The sequence below is a fragment of the Dipteris shenzhenensis genome, chromosome 16 (genome assembly GCF_047967505.1).
Source record: "Dipteris shenzhenensis isolate YYH24624 ecotype China chromosome 16, Dip_SZ_1.0, whole genome shotgun sequence".
NCBI classification, from domain to species: domain Eukaryota; kingdom Viridiplantae; phylum Streptophyta; class Polypodiopsida; order Gleicheniales; family Dipteridaceae; genus Dipteris; species Dipteris shenzhenensis.
Window position 1 is genome coordinate 854,584 of NC_141611.1, and position 22,839 is coordinate 877,422.

Consider the following 22,839-nt stretch of genomic DNA (forward strand, 5'->3'; position numbering starts at 1 on the left):
TTCAACTTTGAATCTCCTTATCCTACCCTAGTGTGACTAGAGTTTGAAATTAATTGAATGAGGGAAAAATGCCCCATAGTATGGTTGTTTATGAATTTCGAGCAGTCCAATCCATGAAAAAAAGGGAAAAGGAAGAGCCCCATAGGCAATACGACCACTAAGCTGATTAATGTGATTATCAGGTTGATGAACTTATGAGATTGATCAAGGGAGATATCGATGCTTAAGAGAGACTTAATTGATGCATTAGTAGAGAGTGTTGGTGCAAGAATCACTGGTCCTAGCCTCTAAGTGCAACAAGTCCTTAGATCATAGAAGGATGGCCCAAAAAGCTAGAGATTGCTACTTGAACAAGCTAAAAGCGGCTTGCTTTTTCTTAAACACCCACAAATCTTGAAAAATGACATGAAGAAACTTTTCTTATGCTTGCATTTATAGTGAAAAAAAATTGATGTATTTTCTCATCACTTATTACACATAATACTGTCAAAGAACAAGTGTTATTGGCGGAAGGTCAAGCTTCCAAGCATTTAGAGTTGAGGTATTAGGGAGAATGTTCATGTTGTTAAATATATGTCATTTTCTCATAGGCATATCAACATATTGATAGTCCACATCTATGTGCATCGTGATGTTATTGATGCCATTGTTATAAGATTGCATTAATTCCAATCTATTCAATCTATGGTCATCTTGCAAGTGGTTAGGAAATCAAATTTGATGTTATTGCAATTGGTGTTAAAACTTAGATTCTGTAGATAATCTTCTTGCCATGTTTGTGTAATTGCAATTGTTTAGGTCTTGCTCTACAAAAGAGCACGCACTCAGTAAAAGTTTTTTGGTTATAGATGTTTTTTGCAATTGGTGTTAAAAATTTAGATTCTATGGATAAGCTTCTTGCCATGTTTGTGTAATTGCAATTGTTTAGGTCTTGCTCTACAAAAGAGCACGCACTCAGTAAAAGTTTTTTGTGACCATTATGGATGTTTATACTCGACAACTTCTTTCGTGACTTGATTTCATTGTGCTCAATTTTGTGCATGACTGCAAATTCAGTCAAGCCTATTGAGACATTTGTTATGATGGATTCACACTTAATATCATGTGATTTAGGACCCATTTTTCACAAGTTGAATTTAGTTTTTATAGGTGCTCACCTTTTGGTTGGATTTGTGCTAATGAATATAAATTCTCTTGATGGTTCACTCAACAACACAAAACATGATGCTTGTGCGTATTCCTTTATTCTGTATTCAAGAAAGTGTTTCCATTTTAAACGAGCATGTATGTGATGATACATTGATTTAAACACATGCTTGCATGGGTTTTTAGAAATATTTTGTTATGGTCTTTTGTTTGTTAAATACGATGCACAACGCAAAATTATTGCACATGGGTGCATTTATTTACCACGTCTTTTCCTCCACGTCCTGCCGGTCCCAGCTATTGGAGTGGAGCCTGTCCTCCCCTTTTTCTCCAAATCCCGGTGCATGGTTTGAACCCTGCCTAATATAATACTTGTCACTTGAACACCGGTTGTGTTTGGATATCGTCATTTCGTCTCTCCAATATGACTCTCACCCTCGTCACTCCCCATTCAGTCCGCACAGTTTCCGTTAATCTGCCAGTCTTCTCCTCCGCAGCACGTTCACAAATTGTAATTCCTGTTTCCCAAGACGCAAAGAAAGGCTTTGGAGCTCCCGCCAAGACTCCGCGATCTAACAAACCAGCAAAACAAGGTTCGGGCAAGGCAGCTGAGCAAAAGGCCAGTGTACTGAGAGAAGGCTCCAAAGAGCTTCAAAGCGTGCTGAAATCTGTAGAGAAGGTTCGTGCTAGATGCGTTCTCAATTGGGTCCGTCGTCTTAATTACGGAGTGGCAGCATATGGTGATTGTGCATGGGTTTTTATGGAGGATTTTGCAAGGACATTATTTCTATCTAACTGAGGTCAAAAGGGCATTCAGGTGGATGTTGTTGACACGGTATTCCAAGCTTGGCATGCCGAGCATTTTTCTATAGGAGACACCTTCAATGAGCATATTTAACTCAAGCGCACAAACCCATCATTGTAACATCGCTCCAGAGCTATCCCGCTCTCTTGAGAGTAGTATAAGGACTTGTTTGCCTTGACAGTTCTGTTGTGCATTGCTGCTATCTGAATCGCAAATTACTTCACGTTATAGAAGTTTATGCGAAAGATTCAACAACATGCTGCTGCAACAGAAAAAACACATATCACGTTGGAGTGCTCCCGTAGGCGAGTATGCTCTGAGGTCTAGCCACTGCTGGGTCCAGTTGAAATCAGGTGCACACCGCAAGAGCTCCAAGCTTCACTTTCTTGCATGCACTATCTTCTCACATTATATTACAATTCCTTGTCTTTCATCCTCATCCTCGTCTTTAGGCAGCTCGTGGCCCTCCCTTCATTCCAGTCGGATCTCCTTTTGGACCTCTACATCTTTGTCCCCTACTTTCAAGAATTCCGTACTGAAATAGGCGACGTTCTGGTGTCGCTCCTCCTTAAGTGACACTGTAACTCACACCTCTACATCCAAAAACGTCTTAAAGAAGCGACATCAAGCGAACTTACCAAATTGATAAATTTTCAGGTCATCAGCATGGAAACGTTACTCATCTGATCCGCCTCACGAGATGTGATAATTCCTATTGTTGTTTTCTGAAGACGTACCTGAGTGATTTTTACTTATTGCAGGCCACTCTTGTTGACATCGTTAGTGCTGGTCTACATATACCTCCCCTCCAACAAGTCACTGTTTTACGGAGTTGAGGTCACTTAGGATTACTATTCTAACATTGGGACAGCTAGGGCAAGTCTAAGTGTAAAGACACTTAAGACATCATGGGCCTGCAGTTCCAAGCATTCCTGAGTTCCTTGGGGGATATAGTCACAATTCCAGATTATCGGAGGATAGCAGGGTTTTTGCCCTCGGCAAGTATAACTTCAGTAGAGGAGGCTGAAGTATTCCAGCTTTCTCTTACAGCCGTCATGCAAACAGCAGTACCTTAGTTTACAACTTATGAGCATCCTGGAGTTTCTAGGCATTCAGCTTTGCTTGCCTAGTCCCAGTGGATTGGTCATCACCCTAGCAGTTCATGGAGTATACCTGCAGTTCTAGTTGGTTGGTACTTCCACACAACAATTGCTAGCACTGCACTTCCATGCTATTAACAAAGTTATATTGCCTCAACCTATGTGTGTGTGTGTGTGTGTGCGTCTCTCTCTCTCTCTCTCTCTCTCTCTCTCTCTCAATTACTCTCGTCATAGGGAGACCCTTATGCGTCAAATCACAGAGCGAGACAGGGCTGCTCAGCAAGAGACACCGGTGGATTGAGCTTAGCTACACGTCTTAGACTTCTACATATTCGAGTCTGCTCTTGGCATGTCAGGATAGAGGAGGAGCACATCGATGACATGAGGGCAGTATGGACCAGTGAGATGAGGCGAGGAGGAGGAGGGCTACAGCGAGAGACACGGGGCCACCCACGATGCAGTGACGATGGACCCAAGCACACACGATGGAGGTCCAGCCCATTTCAGCTCTATTTGGAGAACGCCCGACCAGAGGCGTTACTATTGATATGGTCCACCGGATACAGAGAGCTCGGAGACCATGCCACCCACCACAGCTTGAGACGACCAGACAGACACAGATACAATACATTTTTGCAGCTCACAGCCTATGGCACCTGGATAGGTCTTTTGACTCCTACTCCGAGACTGAGTTTAGCTATTAGTCCCTAGTTTTGGACTTGGAATTTATGTTTTTGTATTTCTGACTTTAGTCTAGTATAGTACACAACAAAAGGGTCTCAGTGACCCCTTTGCCTCAGGCCTTGTGGCTTGTATGAGCATGGTTCACTTCGATATTGTACTTTGCCTCATAGGCCCGCGAGGCCTTTCAAAGACGTTTAACACGTCTTTTTTTCTTTCTTTCTCTCAAGTTTATGCTTTTGTGACATGTGGAACGTTGACATGGTATCAGAGCAGCAGGCCGTTTGGAAGCTTGGACCTGGAAAGTGTTTGGAAGGCATAAACAGGTCGGAGACCCCACTGAAGGTGTGGGCAGTTTGGGTGCAAGTGAAGCAGTTGAAAAGGGCGATTTGAGGGCATGGCCAGTTCAGGACGCTGGCAACTGTCTGGAGAAGGCTGGTGCAGGATGGACAGCAAGTGATTTGGGATTTTGTGAAGAAGGCATCGTGGCAACCTCTTCTCTCTTCCTACATCTCCATCCAGACTCCCTCTTCTTCTTTCCTGTTCATACGAATTTCAGCACAATTGTGTGAATGCTTGAAGTGCACCCCCATGTGTGAAGAGCAAAGAGGACAGACTTTACAGATCAAACTATACTTATTGGAGGCAGAGCATGCAGATTTGGTTCATTCACAAGGGCCATGAGAAGAAGCCTGAACGTCCTTGCGATGGACCAATGATCAGGAGGAAGCTTTCTTTGAGGAATTGCAGGATTGGGATGTCCATGATTCTCAGGTGCTCTTGGCGCTTGTCACGTGCACCAGTGCCAGGCATAGGTGGCAGTGACGTCTGGCTGCACACTCACCATCTCGCAGCATCCAGACGCAGCATATTCGCAGGGTTTTCGGGCCATTCCAGCAGCCCATTTGCAGGCCAACTGGGTTGGCTAGGGTCAGTCCTTAGGGCTGACCGAGTCGGGTCAAATGACTCAAGCAGGTTGGTCAACCGACCAGCAGGTTGGCTTGTTTCCAGCCTATATACGAGGCTTTTCACTTCCCTGTTCCCCATTCATTTTTGGCATTTGGCACCAGCAGTTCCAGCCTCTTGTCGCACAGTTCAACCCCTCCAGCCTGATCTGATCAGCTGTCTACACACTGCAAGCAGGCCGGATTATCCACACAGCAACGGTGTACTCTGGACAGCAGCAGTAAGAGGTGTTTCCAGTCTTGTTTGAGCAGCATAGCTCATTCTCCCACAGTCGCAGTTTCTGCCTCAGATAGGAAAGTTTCCAGCTGAGTTTTGTTTGCTGATTGGCACCTCCTCAGCAGTTCATGAGGACAGCCTGCAGTTCATATTTTCAGGCGCCTATCAGAGTGCCATATCTCCAAACTGATTCCAGTTTTTTCGGTGCTAAAGGGTCCATGGTTGCATCTTCATCAGAATGAGTGAGGGCTGCTATGTGGGTGTGCCTGCCCAAAGAGAGGTATAGTGAATGAGTCCTTTCTCAGTGAGTTAGCAGGCTGGTCTAGGGCCTGGTATAGGCCATAATATGGGCTAGTATCCAGGCCAGTTAATGGCCAGCTAGAGGCCCCAACTTGGGACCTAGAATACGTCGGTTAACTTGACCAGATCTGGGTCAGATCAATCAGTTAGTTAGGTCAGGTTAGTTGCCTAGGGACTAGTCGGCTGGCCGGTTAGTTCTGCGATGGCTTCCCCCAATAAGTTTGGTCTCCTTGCCACACTTTGATTGTTCCATTTCATCCACACACACAACAGTTGCTGGCATTGCACGTCCATGCTATAATTAACGAAGTTATCTTGCCTCAACTTGTGTTGCTCCCCCCCCTCCCCCCCCGCTCTCTGTCTCTCTCAATTACTCTCTCAAGTTTATGCGTGCAACCTTGACAATCTCCCTAGCCTAATCTGCATCTCCTATCATTGGTTGCTTGGCCTCTAGCCCGAGGGTGATCCTAAGGGATCTATGGCTAGGTGGTGTATGCATTAGCATACATTAGGTGTGTCACATGTTTATGTACCGACTGTTTGTGGTCTTGTGGGATAGAGTCAGTCCTAGAACCTCCAGGTTAATCGCCGATCACGTTTGGGAGGTTTTTCAGTCATGATGTTAATGTTCGGTCCACATAGAGTGGTGTAATGACCATAGCCTTGCGAACGCTTATTGGCAAAATTCTTTAAGAAGCTGCCATGAGGAAATGGATTCAGCCTTCCACGGAATCATCTTCTAATGTCATTGCATTGTTCACCATTGTGAAGAATAATTGCTTCACCAAAAAAGACTTGAAATTTCTCTCAATTTCCTCAATACATTAAAACAACCTTTTTCGATTGTCAAACTTCTTGCTGTTCTTTCCTCATCTCCAAACCTTAACAATTCCCCTCAATATGAATTATTATGGACATGTTTGAAGAAATCAAGGCAATCGATGAAGACGTTTCAATAATTAGTAGGCATTATCAAATGATCATGCAAGGGCATTAACAATCACATGAAGTTTTAGACAGATTCCCACATTGTAACAACATCACGAGCTTGAACAAGGGAGGCACCGTGTACCTAGCTACCCAGCCCGCCACCCGCAGGCGGTCCCCTTCCCCTAGCCACACCTAACTAGGTGCATGGTGCCTCCCCTGTAGAAGCTCATGAGGTTGAATACTATAGTTTCCACAAGGGAAAATGCCCAAAAGGTCCTGTGAATGGGCGCTTGACCCCAACTCTTCTACACCACAACATCCTTGTCTGATATGTCTCTCTCCACATATGATACCTGGTTCCTTGACACTTTATAGCATGTGACATTCATGTCATTGGTTTATCGAGTTTACTCCTTTCCTTAGACTGATTCCCGTTTACCTTGTAGAAGCAGTGAGCTTCGAGCCTTTAGAGCAAGGAAAGTACTCATGTAAATTGTTAATGAGGATAAAATCCTTGTCTATGATATGTACCTAGTGCCCAACCTCAGCAACAAAAGTTTCCTATTGGTGGCTGCGGCAACTCTGAGGGACACAAGTATCAAAATTTATGGAGATCATTGTGAGGTTAGGACAAGCTTGAAGACAAAGAGATCAATTTGTGATTCCCTCAAGTACAAGACCTCTATCCTCTCAGACATGGTATCACATCAGATCATGCATCTTTGGCCTCTAGTCCTCCCTCAAACAATCAACTGTGGCACGAAATCCTGGGACAAATCAATTTTAAGGGACTCTCCAAAGTCATCAATCTTCATGTAGTTCCACTTTCGGCAAGCTTTGCAAAACAGTCTTCATGGGACACGAGCCACCTAACTTCTTCAAATAGTTCACAATGATTTATGTGGGCCCTTGGAGACAATTTCCATAGTTGGTGCCTCCTATGGCATTGTCTTGATTGACAAATATACTGCCACCTACTCCATTAGTCACAAGCAGCTCACACTTCGCACTAACAAGTGGGCTGAATACATGTCCGAAGAACTTGTTGATTTCTTAACATCATGTGGTATAATTCATCAATGTACCATGCCATACATGCTGCAACAAAATGGTGTTGCAAAATGCAAAATAAGAACTTTGATGGAGATGGCACGATGCATGATGAAAGGTTAGTCTTTGCCCAACAAATCTCGGCTGGATGCCATTGTGTGTGCAAATTATGTCTTGAATAGGTCACCAACCAGGGCATTCACAACTATTATTCCCTAATGAGGCTTGGAGAGGTCATAAGCCAGCTGTTTCACACATGAGGGTTTTTGGATGCCTTGCTTATGCACATATTCTATCTCAAAATTGGTGCAAGCTTGAGGACAAGGCAATTAAATGTATCTTCATTGGTTAAAGTTTAGAAAGTAAAGGCTACCGTTTATACCAGCCAAGTACCATGAAGATTATTGTCAATAGAGATGTGATCTTTGCTGGACATTTTGTTATGCCATTTTGGACCGTCAAAAATAGCCAATCATTGGTGCTTCTGATGTTTTGATACATTGTTTCCTTTGTTCAAGTATGCTTCAGATTTAGATAAGTCTATAGAGGCTCAAACTCATCCAATTGTAGGTAATTTACAGTCACAAAATAATTATGATTTTCAGCCTGAAATTTTCCACATTGATCAGGCTACCACAGAACAAGCAATGACCGAAGAGAGGGCTAGGGCAGTGAACAGATAACAACCAGCAAATTTTTTATTTACAGCTACTTAGAAATTCCCACAACAAACCAAATCAACTTAGAACACAACACCCAAGAGCTAGATCGCCCCCATCTTGCACCAGACACCAGATCGGCCCTAAACTTAGCGCCCCTTTCGGTATTTCTTTATCTTTGATTCACAAGGCTTGCAAATACAAAAATAGCACCGCAGTGCATCAGCCCACAGATAGCCAACTGAATAATTCGATCAAAGCCACTTCCGTCCTGCTATGCGGCATCCTAGTCCAATACAACATTCCACAATGGCCCTTCTTCGGAATCTAGTTGAGGGTTCTAACCTAGCAGCTTTGATACCCACTAGGGGAGTCCTGGCCTGGTAGCTTTGAATACCCGTCAAGGGAGTCCTAGCAAGTCAGAGGCCAGCAAAACAACTGCACCTGGTTGTTCCTGGCAAACAGAAAGGCCAGCTGCGCAAAGCAAAAGGATTTGAAGGTTCTGAGGCCGTAGGAAAGCACCCGGAAAGCAATCAACCGATCGAAAAGCTCGGGAAACTGTGGGAAATCGGCAAACATGGAAAAACGAAAATCCGTGGCAAGATCTCTGGCACTCTGGCAGGTGAAAATCAGCCATAGCAACCCTAGAAAACCTGCTGGAAGAGAATCGCCAAGTCTGGAAGCAAATTGAGTTGCCTGGAAAAGTGCTTTGATAGGCACCTGGCATGGAAAGCTCCTAGAAGAAGTGGGAATCAGATTTGGGCCTCTAGGAAGGCAAGAACAGTAGGCATACAACAAAAACAAACCGATCTTGATGCTCATGGCACAAACGTTTTGAGCTTCTGGCAGCCCACCAACAGGCCATAGACTGCCTTGGTAGTCAAAAATCAGCAAACTGATTTGATAGAATAGCCCTGGAGCACTGTCTGAGCCTGTGACTTGCCTCTCCCTGTTCTTTTGTGGTCCAGAAACAAGCTTCAAATCAAATTTTGGCTTTTTGCCTTGCCCCACAAGCCAACTTGCCAAACGTGCCTCCTGGAGCTAATTTTAGCTAAAGGAATTTTTACCCCTCTCTAACCTTCAGTCCCTTGCCTTGGCCCATGGAATTAATTGCACTGAAGTGTCCTTTGAATTGTTTTAATTAGTTGGAGGCCAGGGCAGTCACTGTAAATTCCTTAAGGTTAGAAATTCACGTCCTTGTGATAGACCCCCCTCTTGAAACACACCGAACTTTTTACTTTGCTCCATCAAAACTTGCAACAAAAGTTTCAAACCAAGTGGAAGCGGACATCCATAGGACCCATAGCATGAGGTACATCAAGAGCATATGCAAGCACTCAATGCATGCAAACAAGCACTTCTCAAGATGATTTACCCACTCCATCTTATGGCTATATGGGACTGTCCAAATCTATCCTGGCAGCTCGAAAAGAGTCATGGCAGGAAAGAAACCGTCCATAATCCGTGGTAAATAAGGAACAAAACATACAAAAGCTCACAATCCAAAACACAGAGATTCACCAAAAGTGAAGATTCAAGAAACAACTTTGGCATCAAGTGCCATCAGAATTATGCGGTAGTGACCGCAGTTTACCACTTCTTGTTTTGTTCTGGCAGGTAGGCCATCCTGCTTCTCGACGATAGTAGTGACCGCAGTATGCTATCCTGTCTTGGATTTAGAGATACTCCCTCCAATGAACTATCATGTAAGAGCTGCATATACTGCCATTACAAGAATGTGCCACATGTAGAACAAGGCTGGTGTTGCATATGTATATGATTTGCAGAGCCGGGATAGCAAACCATATCCATATCTCACCAGATTTGACAGACTCTACCATTTTCTTACTTGTACCTGTATATTCAAGATTACAAGATAAACAAGATATACATGCAATATATGATTTGGTAGAGCTGCATGTAACCAACTCGTATACCATGTACAGATAGTCTAACAGTGACTAGTACACTGATCTAGAAGTCCTGCGGCGGTAGATATACCGTCAGCAAGCGGTACCTCGAATGAGACCGACATTGTCACCAAGCGACCTCTAGATATCAGGAGCGGTCTGAACCAAGGGAGCGGTGGTGCTACCCCCCTCTTGAGCATCAAGCACTGCTCCAGACACATGCTCTGTTGAGCCTGTATGAGCCACAACCGAAGTCGGCTCAAACTGAAAAGTAGAGTTGCATCAACTAAGGTGAATCTGCTAGTTCACCCTCCTCCATCCACATCACATCCAAATAGTGATGAGGAAACTCTACCACTGTGTGCCAATAACTGTTCTTGAATCAAGATCTTGTCTCATTTGTAACCGGCCTTCGGGATCTCCAAAGGGCAGTGAATAGATAACAACCAGCAAATACTTAATCTACAGCCATTTAGAACTATTTCTTTATCTTTTATTCTGAAGGCATCCAAATACAAGAAAAGCATTGTCGTGCGTCAGCCCAAAACAGCCGACTGAATAATCCGTTTACGAGCACTTCCGTCCTGCTATGCAATCACAAAAAAGGCATCCCTGTCGAGCGCAACATTCCATGGCAGTCTTTCTTCCGATTCTGGCTGATAGTTCTAACCTGGCATAACCTGGCAGCTCTGATACCCTCCGAGGGAGTCCTAGCAGGAGAGAAATGAGCCCAATCTGTCTTTGGGCAAAGCAAAAGGATCTGAAGGTTCTGAGTGTTGGGTGCGAGAAGCAATGGACTAAGAATGAAGTGCTAAGGGAGCAAACAACAGATTGAAGCAAGAACGAAATACTGCTCAAAAGGATAGGAAAATACAAAGGGTGGCCTATATGGCCCCCAAGTCAACCATATGGTTGATCAAAGAAGTCAACTCATAGAGTTGACCTGACCTACAAGGCTCATACCAAGGCTAAGTGCTAACAAACCCCCCTACATTGTGTGGTTGAAGTATCTTGGAAATATCTCAGGAATACCTGGAAACTACATCATGGTTGCACATATTCGTCCCATAGGGATATAGCAACCTATGATATATATAGAGTGATCCCTCACGTAACAAAAGGAGCCAAGTGTAAAGCATGTCGAAATGCCTCAAACTTGGGCCGTGGTAAAGCTTTCGTGAAAAGATCTGCCAAGTTGTCCACTGGGGGAACATAGGACATAGGACAATTGGATGTCTCCACCAGATAGTCGCTCTCGAACATAGTGGTAGTGGACCTCAACATGCTTTGTGTGCACATGAAACACTGGGTTTCTAGCAACCGCCAAAGCACTCTGGATGTCGGTGTAGATCGTAGTAGAGTTGGGCTGAATGATGTCAAGATCTGCAAGTAACTTGCGAAGCCAAACGCACTCTATTGTAGCTTTGACATAAAACAGTTGCCGTTGTGTGACACCCCGGTGTCGTAACATCCTGCCTAGTCGCTGTCCGTAAATGCGTGTAAAATAAGTGGGGCCTCTGAACCATAGAGTAAACCCAAATGCTGCATGGCCTTCAAGTATCGAAAGACCCGCTTCACTGCTTGCCAATGTTGCGTACTAGGCTTGTGCATGTATCTACTCAACTGGGAAATGGCATACTGATGATCAGGCCAGGTATGACAAAGGTATATAAAGCAACCAACAGCCTGCTGATAAAGGGATGCATCAAAATGGCAGACTTCCATCTTCGGAGGAGAAACGAAAGCTAGGCTCCAATGGAGTAGAAACTGGCTTGCGATCCTCGAACTGGGAAATGGCATACTGAAGATCAGGCCAGGTATGACAAAGGTATATAAAGCAACCAACAGCCTGCTGATAAAGGAATGCATCAAATTGGCAGACTTCCATCTTCGGAGGAGAAACGAAAGCTAGGTTCCAATGGAGTAGAAACTGGCTTGCGATCCTCAAACTGGAAGCGATCAAGGAGCTGTCCAATATACTTGGACTGACTCATCATTATACCCCCCTTAACATATGCAAACTGTGCAAATAATAGTGCAACCGGCCCATATCTGTCATGGCAATTGAAATCTGCAATTTGTCTCATATCTGGCCCAGTGATAAGCATGTCCTCCACATATAAAATCAGAATTAAAAATTCTGATGCACTCTTTCGGACTTAAAGAGTGGCCTCAGTTGGGCTGTTCTAAAAGCCACGGGCTATAAAAAATGCATGTATCTTCGCATACCATGCCTAGGTTGCCTGCTTCAAGCCATAGAGGGCTTTTCTGAGCCGGCAAACCATATTTTCAGAACCTAATTGTCCAAAACCAGGTTTTTATTCCTTACGGAATAGAGGGGCTCCCCTTTTTTCTCAGAGACTAGATCAGGGTTGAGGTGGTATTTTCAGCCTCAACTTTGGTTTCTATGTAGCTCCTTTTGAGTTTTTGCTTACTCTTCTAGAATGTTTTTTCTCATGTCCAGCATGATGTATTTCCGCATCGAGCTTGCTCACGTGGGGTTTTTTTGAATACTTAATAGAAGTCTCTTTCACAGAAAAAAAAAAACCAGGTGGCTGAGTGACATAGACCTCTTTCTGAAGATCACCATGAAGGAAGGCAGTCTTGATGTCCAGCTGATGAACCTCCCAATGTTGATGAGATGCCATAGCAATAACACACCTGATAGTAGTAATGGAGGTGGGAGCAAAGGTCTCCTCAAAGTCAATGCCGTGCTGCTGTGCATATCCCTTTGGAACCAAGCGGGCTTTGAGGCGGTCGAGACTGCCATCAGCTTTCCTTTTCACCTTGTAGACCCACTTTGTGCCTATGGTACGCTTGCCTGCTGGCAAGTCAGACAACTCCCAAGTGTTGTTTGCATGAATGGATTTAAGCTTAGCCTTCATGGCATCCATCCATTCCTTGTTGTCAAAGGCATCCTTGTGACATAAAGGTTCCTCGTTGCAAGCAGTAGCAACCAAAGCTACAGCCAAATAGTTGCCATGCATCTGTTTATGCGCACCTCTAGTGCGGGCTGGCAAAGGCTCAGCTTGTTTGCTGTCCTTGAGTGTGTCCAAAAGTCATCTCGGGACTGATTTTTGCTGTTTAATGACAGCACTCTCCTGTGCAATTGTCTGCTCAATAGCATGTTCATCAATTATATCAGGTTGAGCAAGAGCTATTGGTGGAGGATGTGCACTGGAAGAAGTGTATGGCACAACACTCTGCACTGGCTGCTTTGGATCTGAACAATGTATCAAAGACATCTGAGGAATCAACAGTAGGTTGTTTTTTGCATTCCAGCCAAGGTAAAGGCACATTTTCAGTGAATACAACATTCCTACTGACAATGACCTTGCCTGTGCTGGGCTGATACAACCGGTATCCCTTGCTCTCTGCGTTATAACCAACGAATATGCATTTTACAACTTTGTCTTCAAGCTTGTGCCTCAGCTGAGATGGCACATGAGCATAAGCCAATGACCCGAACACCCACATATGAGAAATTTTGGTGTGATAGTCCTCAATGCCTTTGTGGATGCCCGATTGAGCACATAGTTGGAGCACATGACAACATCCAACCAAAACTTATTTGGCAAATACTTCCCTTTGAGCGTGCACGTGCCCATTTCCATCTCTGACCGATTTTTCCTCTCTGCCAGCCTGTTCTGCCGTGGAGTATAAGGCACTGAACATTGATGAATAATACCCCGAGCTGCCAAAAAATCAGAGAATTCATGGGACATGTACTCTCCCCCCCTTTCATTGCCTAGAGTAGGAGCTTGTGCCCTGATTCATTTTCAGCCATGGCAAGCCAATGTTTGAAGCATGGGAATGCATCAGATTTGGCCTTGATGCCATATATCCAAGCAAATCTGGTGTAGTCATCCACAAAGGTAGAAAAGTAAAGGTAGCCCCCAAGAGATGCTGCCTGCATCTGTCAACACACATCACTATGCACAAGGTGAAGCTTCCTGGATGCACCAACTGTCCCATCTTTTGGAAATGAGAAATGGTGCATTTTACCCAACAAGCATGTCTCACAAACATGTTTAGCTAGTGCATGCATGGGAGAGCAACCACTGAATGCATTTTTTTAAACAAAGCTTCTGTAGTTGAGGTGACCCAACCTTGCATGCCATAAGTGGAAATCTGAAATTACAGATTCAGCTACTAAATTTGCCTCTATAGTAGGCTGTTTGTCATAAACATCAAGATGATATAGCCTAGAAGAAAGTGACCTAGTAAGTAATATGCTTTCATCGTACCCGTTGTCATACACGGCACATCGATAACCATCACAGAGAACCTGAAAGCGATTCAAGGATATGGCTGCAATGGAGATGAGGTTCTTCTTGATACCTGGGACAACAAAAGTCTATGAGCGTGACCGTATCACCTGAAACTGAAGTGACCTCGACTTGGCCAATCCCTTTCACGGGGTATGATGCAACATTGGCAATGTCTGAAAGAGTGATCTGCAAGAAGTGATGTGCTTGGAAGCACCACTGTCCAAGCACCGATCTGACTTAGAATCTAAGACACACAAGGCTGTAGCATGCTTTTCTGGATGGTACTGGCATGTCACTGTGAAAGCCCACTCATGGTGAGCAATGTTTGCTGCCTCATGACCATGACCTGGGGCAGCAACAGTAGTAGTGACAGCAAGTCCCTTTTGCTGCTTTTTCTTTTCAGAAGCGACGCGCTTGTGACATTTAGAGATGTCATGTCGTGGCTTCCTGCAATAATTAAAGATTTCCTGTTTTTCTTCTTTGCATCAGACGGGGCAGAAGTAGATGAGCCTCCAGAAGGCTTGGGTTTGCCGTAATTGTACTTATTCTTTCCCTTATTGGTGTGTTCAGTGACAAAAGCCTGATTTGCAATTTGAGAGGCAGGTTGATTTGTGCGACTCTGCTCCTCCTGCAGAAGAAGGGAAACAAGCTCGTCGAAAGTATAAGCATTGGGATTGCCCCTAGCAACCAACCTCAATGTAGTAGCAAACCCTTGGTAGGACTCAGGAAGTCCATTAAGTGTCATGGATACTACATGAGCATGTGGAATAATTTCATCCACATTGATGAGCTGCTCTTGAAAATCCTTGATTTTTGTGATGTATGCATCCATGCTGTCCCCCTCTTCCATTCTGACATTCTCCAATTGCTTTCATTGCAAAATGTGCTGGCTGTCCAAAAATGACAGCAAATGTTAGGCATTGACCAACCAAAAATTGACTGCTCAAACAATGAGCTAAATGCACGTGCTGTTCCAAAAAACATGACCTGCAAAACAATCTCTGTCCGGTCAAAGGACCCCCTTGCCAAAGATAGCTTTCTTGCAAAAATATCAGCCCAAAACAAGGGGCACATGTCTGCAAATGTATTCAATGATCAATTGAGCTGTAAATGTCCCAGATGGTGGTTGAATGCCCCAAATCCAAGGGCAAATGTGATGAACCCAAATTTGGCTGTGTCAAGCAAATACCACTACAAATATCAGATCTGACAAAAGCCCCAAATTTGGAGAGGGCAAGTGTTGAAAAGCCCCAAATTTTGCTGAAATTTTGCAAATGTGATGAAATTTCTTGCAATGTGACTGAATTGTCCTACAAATGCCAATTCAATGTCTGCCAAATGCCAAAATTCCTCAAATTGGACTGCTAAAAATAGGAAATGTTTGAGTTTCGCACGCACAATGAGGGGAAAAGTACATGCAAATCTGCCAAAGGTCTTGTTCTTTGGAAAATTGAAGCCCAATGTGAAAAGCCCCAATTTCTAAAAGACAAATTGCAGCAAAAGCCTTAAAAATTGCTTTAAATTGGCAATCTTTTAGCTATATTTGTCAATGTACTCAAAATGCCCCAAATTGTGCCAACTTTGATGGGTACCATGGTATCCAAGACAAAATGGAAAACCTCAAACGGCAAAACTTTGTGTAATTGTAAGAGAACAACAATTGTACTACAGATTTAGCTGGTAGATGTACAATCGTATGATAGATTGCACGGACGCCTTGCAATACGGTGGGGTGTACGGACGACCTGCAGTACGATGGGGGTGTACGGACGACCTACAGTACGGAAGACTGACACAGGTATGATTGTATTGTACGGACGACCTGCAGTACGATGGGGTGTACGTACGACCTACAGTACGGAAGACTGACACAGGTACGATTGTATTGTATGTACAATTGTATTGTACGTTGTATTGTACGTACAATACGGTTGTATTGTACGTATGGTAGGCGTACATATGAAATGTGTTGTACAGTAGGTACGGTTGACGTGTACGACATGTACGCCAAACTCCACGCACGGTGCGTATGCTTGTACGACAAACTCCATGCAAGGTGAGCCGTACGCTTGTACAGAAAACTCCACGCAAATATTGCTGATCGATCGTACAATTGTATGGAGCTGCGCAAGGACTTACAGATTGACGGATGTGCAGATGGAGTTCTTGGGCTAGAGTAGCAAGTGTGTGCACGGGGTGAGCAGGATGGGGAGAAGCCCAGAGCAAGAGCTTGCTCTGATACCATTGTTGGGTGCGAGAAGCAGTGGAATGAGAATGAAGTGCAAAGGGAGCAAACAACAGACTGAAGCAAGAACAAAGTACTGCTCAAAAGGATAAGAGGAAGCCTATATCGCCCTAAGTCAACCATATGGTTGACTAAAGAAGTCAACTCATAGAGTTGACCTAACTTGCAACGCTCATACCAAGGCTAAGTGCTAACATTGAGGCAGTAGGAAAGCTCCCGGAAAGCAATCAACCAATCAGAAAACTCGGGAAACTTGGAAAAAACAGCAAGCATGGAAAAATGAAATTCCTTGATAAGATGTTTGGCACCCTGGCAGGTGAAAATCAGCAAAAGCAACCTTGGAAAACCTGCTGGAAGAGAATCACTAAGTCTAGAAGCAAATCGAGTTGCCTGGGAGCTCCAAACTGCCTGGAAAAGTACGATTTTGATGCAAGAAGTTTGAATCAGATTGGGGCCTCTTGGAAGGCATGAACAGTAGGCATGCAGCAAAAACGAATTGATTTGCAGGCTCTTGGCAGCCCACCAATAGCCCACATACTGCTCTAGTAGTCAAAAATCAGCAAGGTGATGTGATAGAATAGCCCTGGAGCACTTTCCCAACCTGCGACTTGCCTCTCCCTGTTCTTTAGTCGTCCAGAAAACAGCCCTGAAAGCAAATTTCGTGTTTCTACTTGCTTTTCATGCCAGCTAGCTAAATGTGGCTTCTGGAGCTATTTTTAGCGGAAGGGATTTTTAACCCCTCTCTAACCTTCAGTTCCTTGCCTTGGCCTATGGAATTAATTGCACTGAAGTGTCCTTTTGAACTATTTTAATCAGTTGGAGGCTAGGGCAATCACCGTAAATTCCTAAAGCTTAGAAATTCACGTCCTCGTGACACTGTTCCTCTGTCTTTTATGTTCTTCATGAGGCATATACTTTGGCACATCCTGTGCTTTCACTGCGCAACATCTTGGCTGAATCTCTTAGCAACCACATGCCTCACCTCTTGAGAGAGATGGTGATATTCTTGACCCCAGCATCATCCAGAACAACCACAGATTTCAGCTCCCTTGAGAAAGTTGGTGGTATCCCTGATCCCAGCATCATCCACAACAACCGCAGATCTCACCCCCTTGAGAATGTTGGTGATATTATGGCAATGGAACCATTGTGACCGGCCTTCGGGATCTCCAAAGGCAGTGAAGAGATAACAACCAGCAAATACTTAATTTACAGCCACTTCGAACTTCCCATAGCAAACCAAATCAACATAGAACACAACACCTGAGAGCTAGATTGCCCCCGTCTTGCACCGATTGGCCCTAAACTCAGCGCCTCTTTCGGTATTTCTTTATCTTTTATTAAGAAGGCTTGCAAATACCACAGTGCAGCAGCCCACAGACAACTTGTCACGGGGACGTGGTGGTGATGGTGAAGTGTCTAAACTAACTGTCACTGAATTTAGCCTAGGGTACCAGACTAGGGGCCTTAGTGAATGCCCAAAAGGTACCTATGATTTCATGTGCAATAAGTGCAACTCTTAGTGCTATTAGAGTGTTTTGAATTTCTAAGGTCATTGGTTTGGTTCAATGGGGTCATTCTTTAAAAACTGACCCCCTAGAGATCCTACAAACTAGGGCCATTGGTTCCCAAGCATTAGGGTCATGGTGTGCCATTTGACCCCCTAGGGGCATTAAAATCCCACGCCTTATTTTGTACATGTGTTTGTGTGTGACCTCTTTGCTTGCCTTGTGGCACCTAGGTGTCACCCCTGGAAGGCCCTGGAGCCCTTCCTTTCCCTTCCTTGCTGTTTTGAGTCTTCTCCCCTACCAGAGCAGCCTCATTCTGAAGATGGCGGATTTTTGCAGCCTCCCTCTGCTGGGTGAAGTTGATTTTCGAGCTTTCTTCGTGACAATTCTTCTCCCCTTGGTGCTCTCTGTTGCTGGCATGCTTCCTGGACTTGGATGCCTCCATTCTGGGCCACTTTTGGAGCTTTCATCGACTTTCTTCGCGACAAAAGTTTTCCTTTGTTGATTCTGAAGCCATATTCTTGGACGCCTCTCTTCCTGCTCTTGCCTGGTGCAAGGCGCACCAAAAACGGAGTTGCGGGGCTGGAATCACCATTCTGGTGGTCGAAAACATGGCGGATCTATTTCAGCTTGCTGAACCCTCTCTTTTCTGATCTTTTTTGGTGCTGGAAGTCACTCATAGGCAGCTCCCTCCTACTAGAGTTTGTTGTCTGCTATTCAACCTACTTCTGGAGCTGATCTGGGCTGAAACAGGCTCTTTCTGTTGGCTGGATGCCGTGCCTACTCTATGCTACTGCCATTATTTCTGAGTTTCTGCAAGGTTGGATGCCCTGCCGTTGGCTCGGGAGAGGATTGGGGCACTGGTTGTGATACTCTCTTCCTGGGGGTGCAATGGCTAGCCTTGGGCTCAGTAAGGGCTTGGATATGTGTGAATGCATTGCTTGGCATGCTGTCAGGTTGTTCTACTTGTGTTATTCATGACTACTGAAAGGAACCAATGGAATAGCACTGGGAGTTGGTCACTAGCACAGCCATGGGTTGGCATTGTATTGGCTTGCACCTGCGGGTGAGCTCTTGAAGGGAGTCCCTTTGTATTTGAGCTAACCAGTAATTAAATAAATACCACAAGGGGCGCCAAGTGTTGGGGCCAATAAGTGTCACTCTTCATGTTTTTGAGTAGGCGCATTCTAGCCTTCCTTATCTTAAATGGTTCAATGATGCTATCTAGTGAAGTTATATGCTCTGAGTTTTGTTTGTGGACAATGGCAATGTTTCAAGTTGGCTGTATTTCTGAGTCAGTTACACTGCCCTTTGTTGATCAAAGGCCGGTTACACAACCAACTGAATAATCCTATCTCAGGCACTTCCGTTTTGCTATGCAATCACAAAAGAGTCATCCCAGTCCAATGCAATATTCCATGGTGGCCCTTCTTCCGAATCTGGTTGAGGGTTCTAACCTGGTAGCTCTGATACCCACTAGGGGAGTCCTGGCAAGACAGAGGACAGCAAAATAACCACACCTGAATGTTCCCGGCAAATAGAAAGGCCAGCTGTGCAAAGCAAAAGGATCTGAAGGTTCTGAGGCAGTAGGGAAGCACCCGGAAAGCAATCAATTGATCGGAAAGCTCGGGAAATCAGCAAACACGGAAAAACAAAATTTCCTTGCAAGAAACCTTGGGAGATCATCGAACTTGGAAAACTGAAATTCCTTGGCAAGATCTCCAGCACCCTGGCAGGTGAAAATCAGCAAAAGCAACCTTGGAAAACCTGCTGGAATAGAATCGCCAAGTTTGAAAGCAAATCGAGTTGCCTGGAAGATCCAAACTGCCTGGAAAAGTGCGAATTTGATAGGCACCTAGCTTGGAAAGCTCCTGAAGAAGTGCGAATCAGATTTGGGCCTTTGGGAAGGCATGAAGAGTAGGCATGCAAGAAAAATGAACTGATCTGGAGGCTCCTAGCACAAAACGAATTTCATTTTTGAGCGTCTGGCAGCCTACCAACAGCCCACAGACTGCCATGGTAGTCAAAAGTCAGCAAACAGATGTGATAGAATATCCTTGGAGCACTTTGCCAGCCTGTGACTTGCCTCTTCCTGTTCTTCTATGTTCTAGACCAAGCCTCAAAGCAAATTTTGACTTTTTACCTTGCCCCACAAGCTAGCTTGCCAAACGTGGCTCCTAGAGCTATTTTTAGCTAAAGGGATATTTACCCCTCTCTAACCTTCAGTCCCTTGCCTTGGCCCATGGAATTAATTGCACTGAAGTGTTCTTTGAGTTGTTTTAATCAGTTGGAGGCTAGGATAGTCACCGTACATTCCTAAAGCTTAAAAATTCACGTCCCCGTGATAGATATATTAAAGGATAGCAAACAAGCTAAGCCTTTGGCTGCCCGCACAAGAGGAGCCTCTCGTCACCTGCATGTATCGCTCTCCTTTGATAGCAAGGCTTGAATGGATGCCATGTAGTTCGAGTTAGACTCAATTTGACACAATGGCACTTGGGAGTTGTGGGATTTGCAAGCAAACGTGCTATGGGCACAAAGTGGGTATACAAACTCAAGAGGAAAGCTGATGGTAGTGTCGATCCCTACAAAGCCTGTCTTGTTGTGATCAATAGTCGGGCATTGATTTTGGGAAACATTTGCACCTGCAACCATCAAATTTGTCATTGCCATCATTATTGGCAAGTGCATGAAGTGGACATTAAGAACGCTTTTCTTCACGGAGACTTACTTAAGGAGGTGTATGCCAACTGAGCCTCTTGATTTGAGGTCAAAGGTTCAGAGAATATGGTATGCTACTTACATAAAGCACTTTATGGTTGAAGCGGGCCTTGGTATGCCAAGATACATGTTCATCTCCTTGGTCTCAGTTCTGAGAACAATTCTCTAGAGCAGACTTTACGTGTGCAAGCATGATGTTGACTTGCTAATTTTAATACTATATGCTGATGATATGTGCTTGATTGGACCTTTGGCCAGCTTCACTACTATCTTGGCATTTAGTTTGCTCATGTTGAGGGGCGTATTATGATGAGCCACTCCAAATACAATGGACAACTCCTACATAGATTTCAATTTGAGGATTGTAAACCAGTTTCACACCTTTAAAATCTGGTTTCCATTTCTCCTTGGATGATGCCAGTGAGCCACTCTCTATCAGTAGGCTCTTGATTGCTTGATATATTTGTGTCATACAGCATGATCTTCAGTATGCTGTTTCCTAGTTGAGCAGATTCATGCATATTCCCAGTACACATCATTGGTAGGCAATGAAATGTATCTTTTGATAGTTGCATGGCACCCAAGGTTTAGGCCTTCTTTAAGGTCACAACTCTTCACTTACTCTGCATGCATTTACAGGCATTTACATGTAATGACACTAAAGTACACAGTGTGGCGATTTTTTAATGCTTGGAGCTTCATGTATTTCTTGGTTCAGCAAAAAGCAGCTTATAGTTGTTATCTCTAGCTGTGAAGCTGAGTACAGGCAGCCTTTACAGCTAGTTCTTGTAGATCACAATGTTGGCAAGACATCTCCCACCACTATCTACATTGACAGTCAGAGTGCTTTAGCCATTGCACGCAATCTAGCGTTTCATGCATGCACTAAGCACATAGAGGTTCATTATATTACGCAAGAGAACGATTCTCAACAGGTGTTATTCAGTTGCCTTATGTTCCGATGGAAGACAAGCTGGAAGATATCTTCACCAAATCGCTACCACGACCTAAGTTTGAAGCTTTCAGCAAGGTTTCCATCTGTTGGATGTATTGTCAGCTCTGTACTTTCATAGGTTGCTATATCCTTTTGGCTGAACATGTGCAACTATGGCATAAATTCCAGGTATCTTTGAGATGTTCTAGAGTAGGGTGGGTTTGTTAGGACTAGACCTTGTTATGCCCTCGTATGCCCAAGATAGTTAGTTCTAGCTAGCATTCAATTCATGGAGGACGGTTGTTCAATTAGTCATCGTTTGACTGTTAGGACTTTTAGTCTTACACGAGTCCTAGACTAGGGCTAGGACACTCACTTTTACTTCACTTTGTACCTGCAATAGACGTTCTTGTTTCGTGCTATAGTTGACTTTTGGTCGTGCCTGCTCCAACATTTACATCAGCTTTGCAAGAATTTTGAGCATCTTTTGGAGTGCTTTCAGAAATAGCTGCAAATAAAGCCACTCATGACTACTCCTACAATGAACTGCAAGATGACATAAGGTTTTGACCAGACTAGTTGTTGAGAAAAGGCATGCTTGTGGCTTGAAATGCTTTGTTTTCCGTTCAGACGAGTCAATGTTACATTGCTGAAATAGGATAAAAGTGTACTTCAAAGCATTGAATTGTTTGGAATATTTTTGGAATCATAATTGGGTTTTCCTGTTTTATTTATGTGAAAATATTTCTATTTAACTCTGGGTTGCAGGATCACTCAAAGAAACGGGCTGGACACTTAAATATAGACAAAAATGTTGCAGCAAAGGGAAAAGTTGACTTTGTGAAAGTCGAATCATGGGAAGCAAAGGATGAACAAAAATCCGAGCTTGAGAATTTGAAAGTGAAAAGTTTCAGTCCTGCCTTCAGCTTCACGGATAATAATGCTTCATTCTATGAAAGGCTTGTTCATCGGCTTCAATTACTAGAGAGCAAGGTCGGTTTGCATCTTAGCCTCTGTTTGGTTCATTTGGTGTTTTATGATGGGAGTGTTATACCAAACCGGTCTGATGCTGAACATCTCCATTGCTTAATTATTTCTAATCTTTTCCCTTCCCTCCCCTCCACAATACCCCCCCCCCCCCTCCCTCCGGGCTTTCCCCTGCGCTGCCTCAGCGCCGCCCTTCTCAAAGCTCCACTTTGCTCCTTGTTACTTTTCTTTTTTTGGGTTCCTTTGTTGAAAAGAATGTTGATATAAATTTTGTCGGTGTAACCTCGTAGTATTGGTTTACACAAGGCCATTTTTCAATCCACATTGATCCAAACTGCTTCCAATATCCATTTGTTAATTTTTCTAAAAGTGGTGATCAAAATGGCATGTATTAGGAGTTGGGCTCTTGC

At 44.1% G+C, this 22,839-nt stretch overlaps 1 protein-coding gene across 4 annotated transcripts in view; it reads left to right on the plus strand.

Moving 5' to 3' along the window:
• Positions 1 to 1,451: 1,451 nt before the first annotated feature.
• Positions 1,452 to 22,839, plus strand: part of LOC147892369 (uncharacterized) — an 80,327-nt gene continuing 58,939 nt past the window's right edge. For 2 of the 4 annotated variants that reach the window (XR_015542303.1, XM_087386697.1), the window contains exons 1-2: positions 1,456 to 1,825; positions 22,211 to 22,435. Coding sequence is in view for 3 of the 4 variants with exons in the window: in XM_087386697.1 (XP_087242823.1) it covers positions 1,571 to 1,825; positions 22,211 to 22,435 (480 nt within the window). In the remaining variant the exon portion in view is untranslated. Of the gene's footprint in view, positions 1,826 to 22,210; positions 22,436 to 22,839 lie in introns of all 4 variants that reach the window. The other 2 variants (XM_087386700.1, XM_087386698.1) reach the window with 2 other exon arrangements.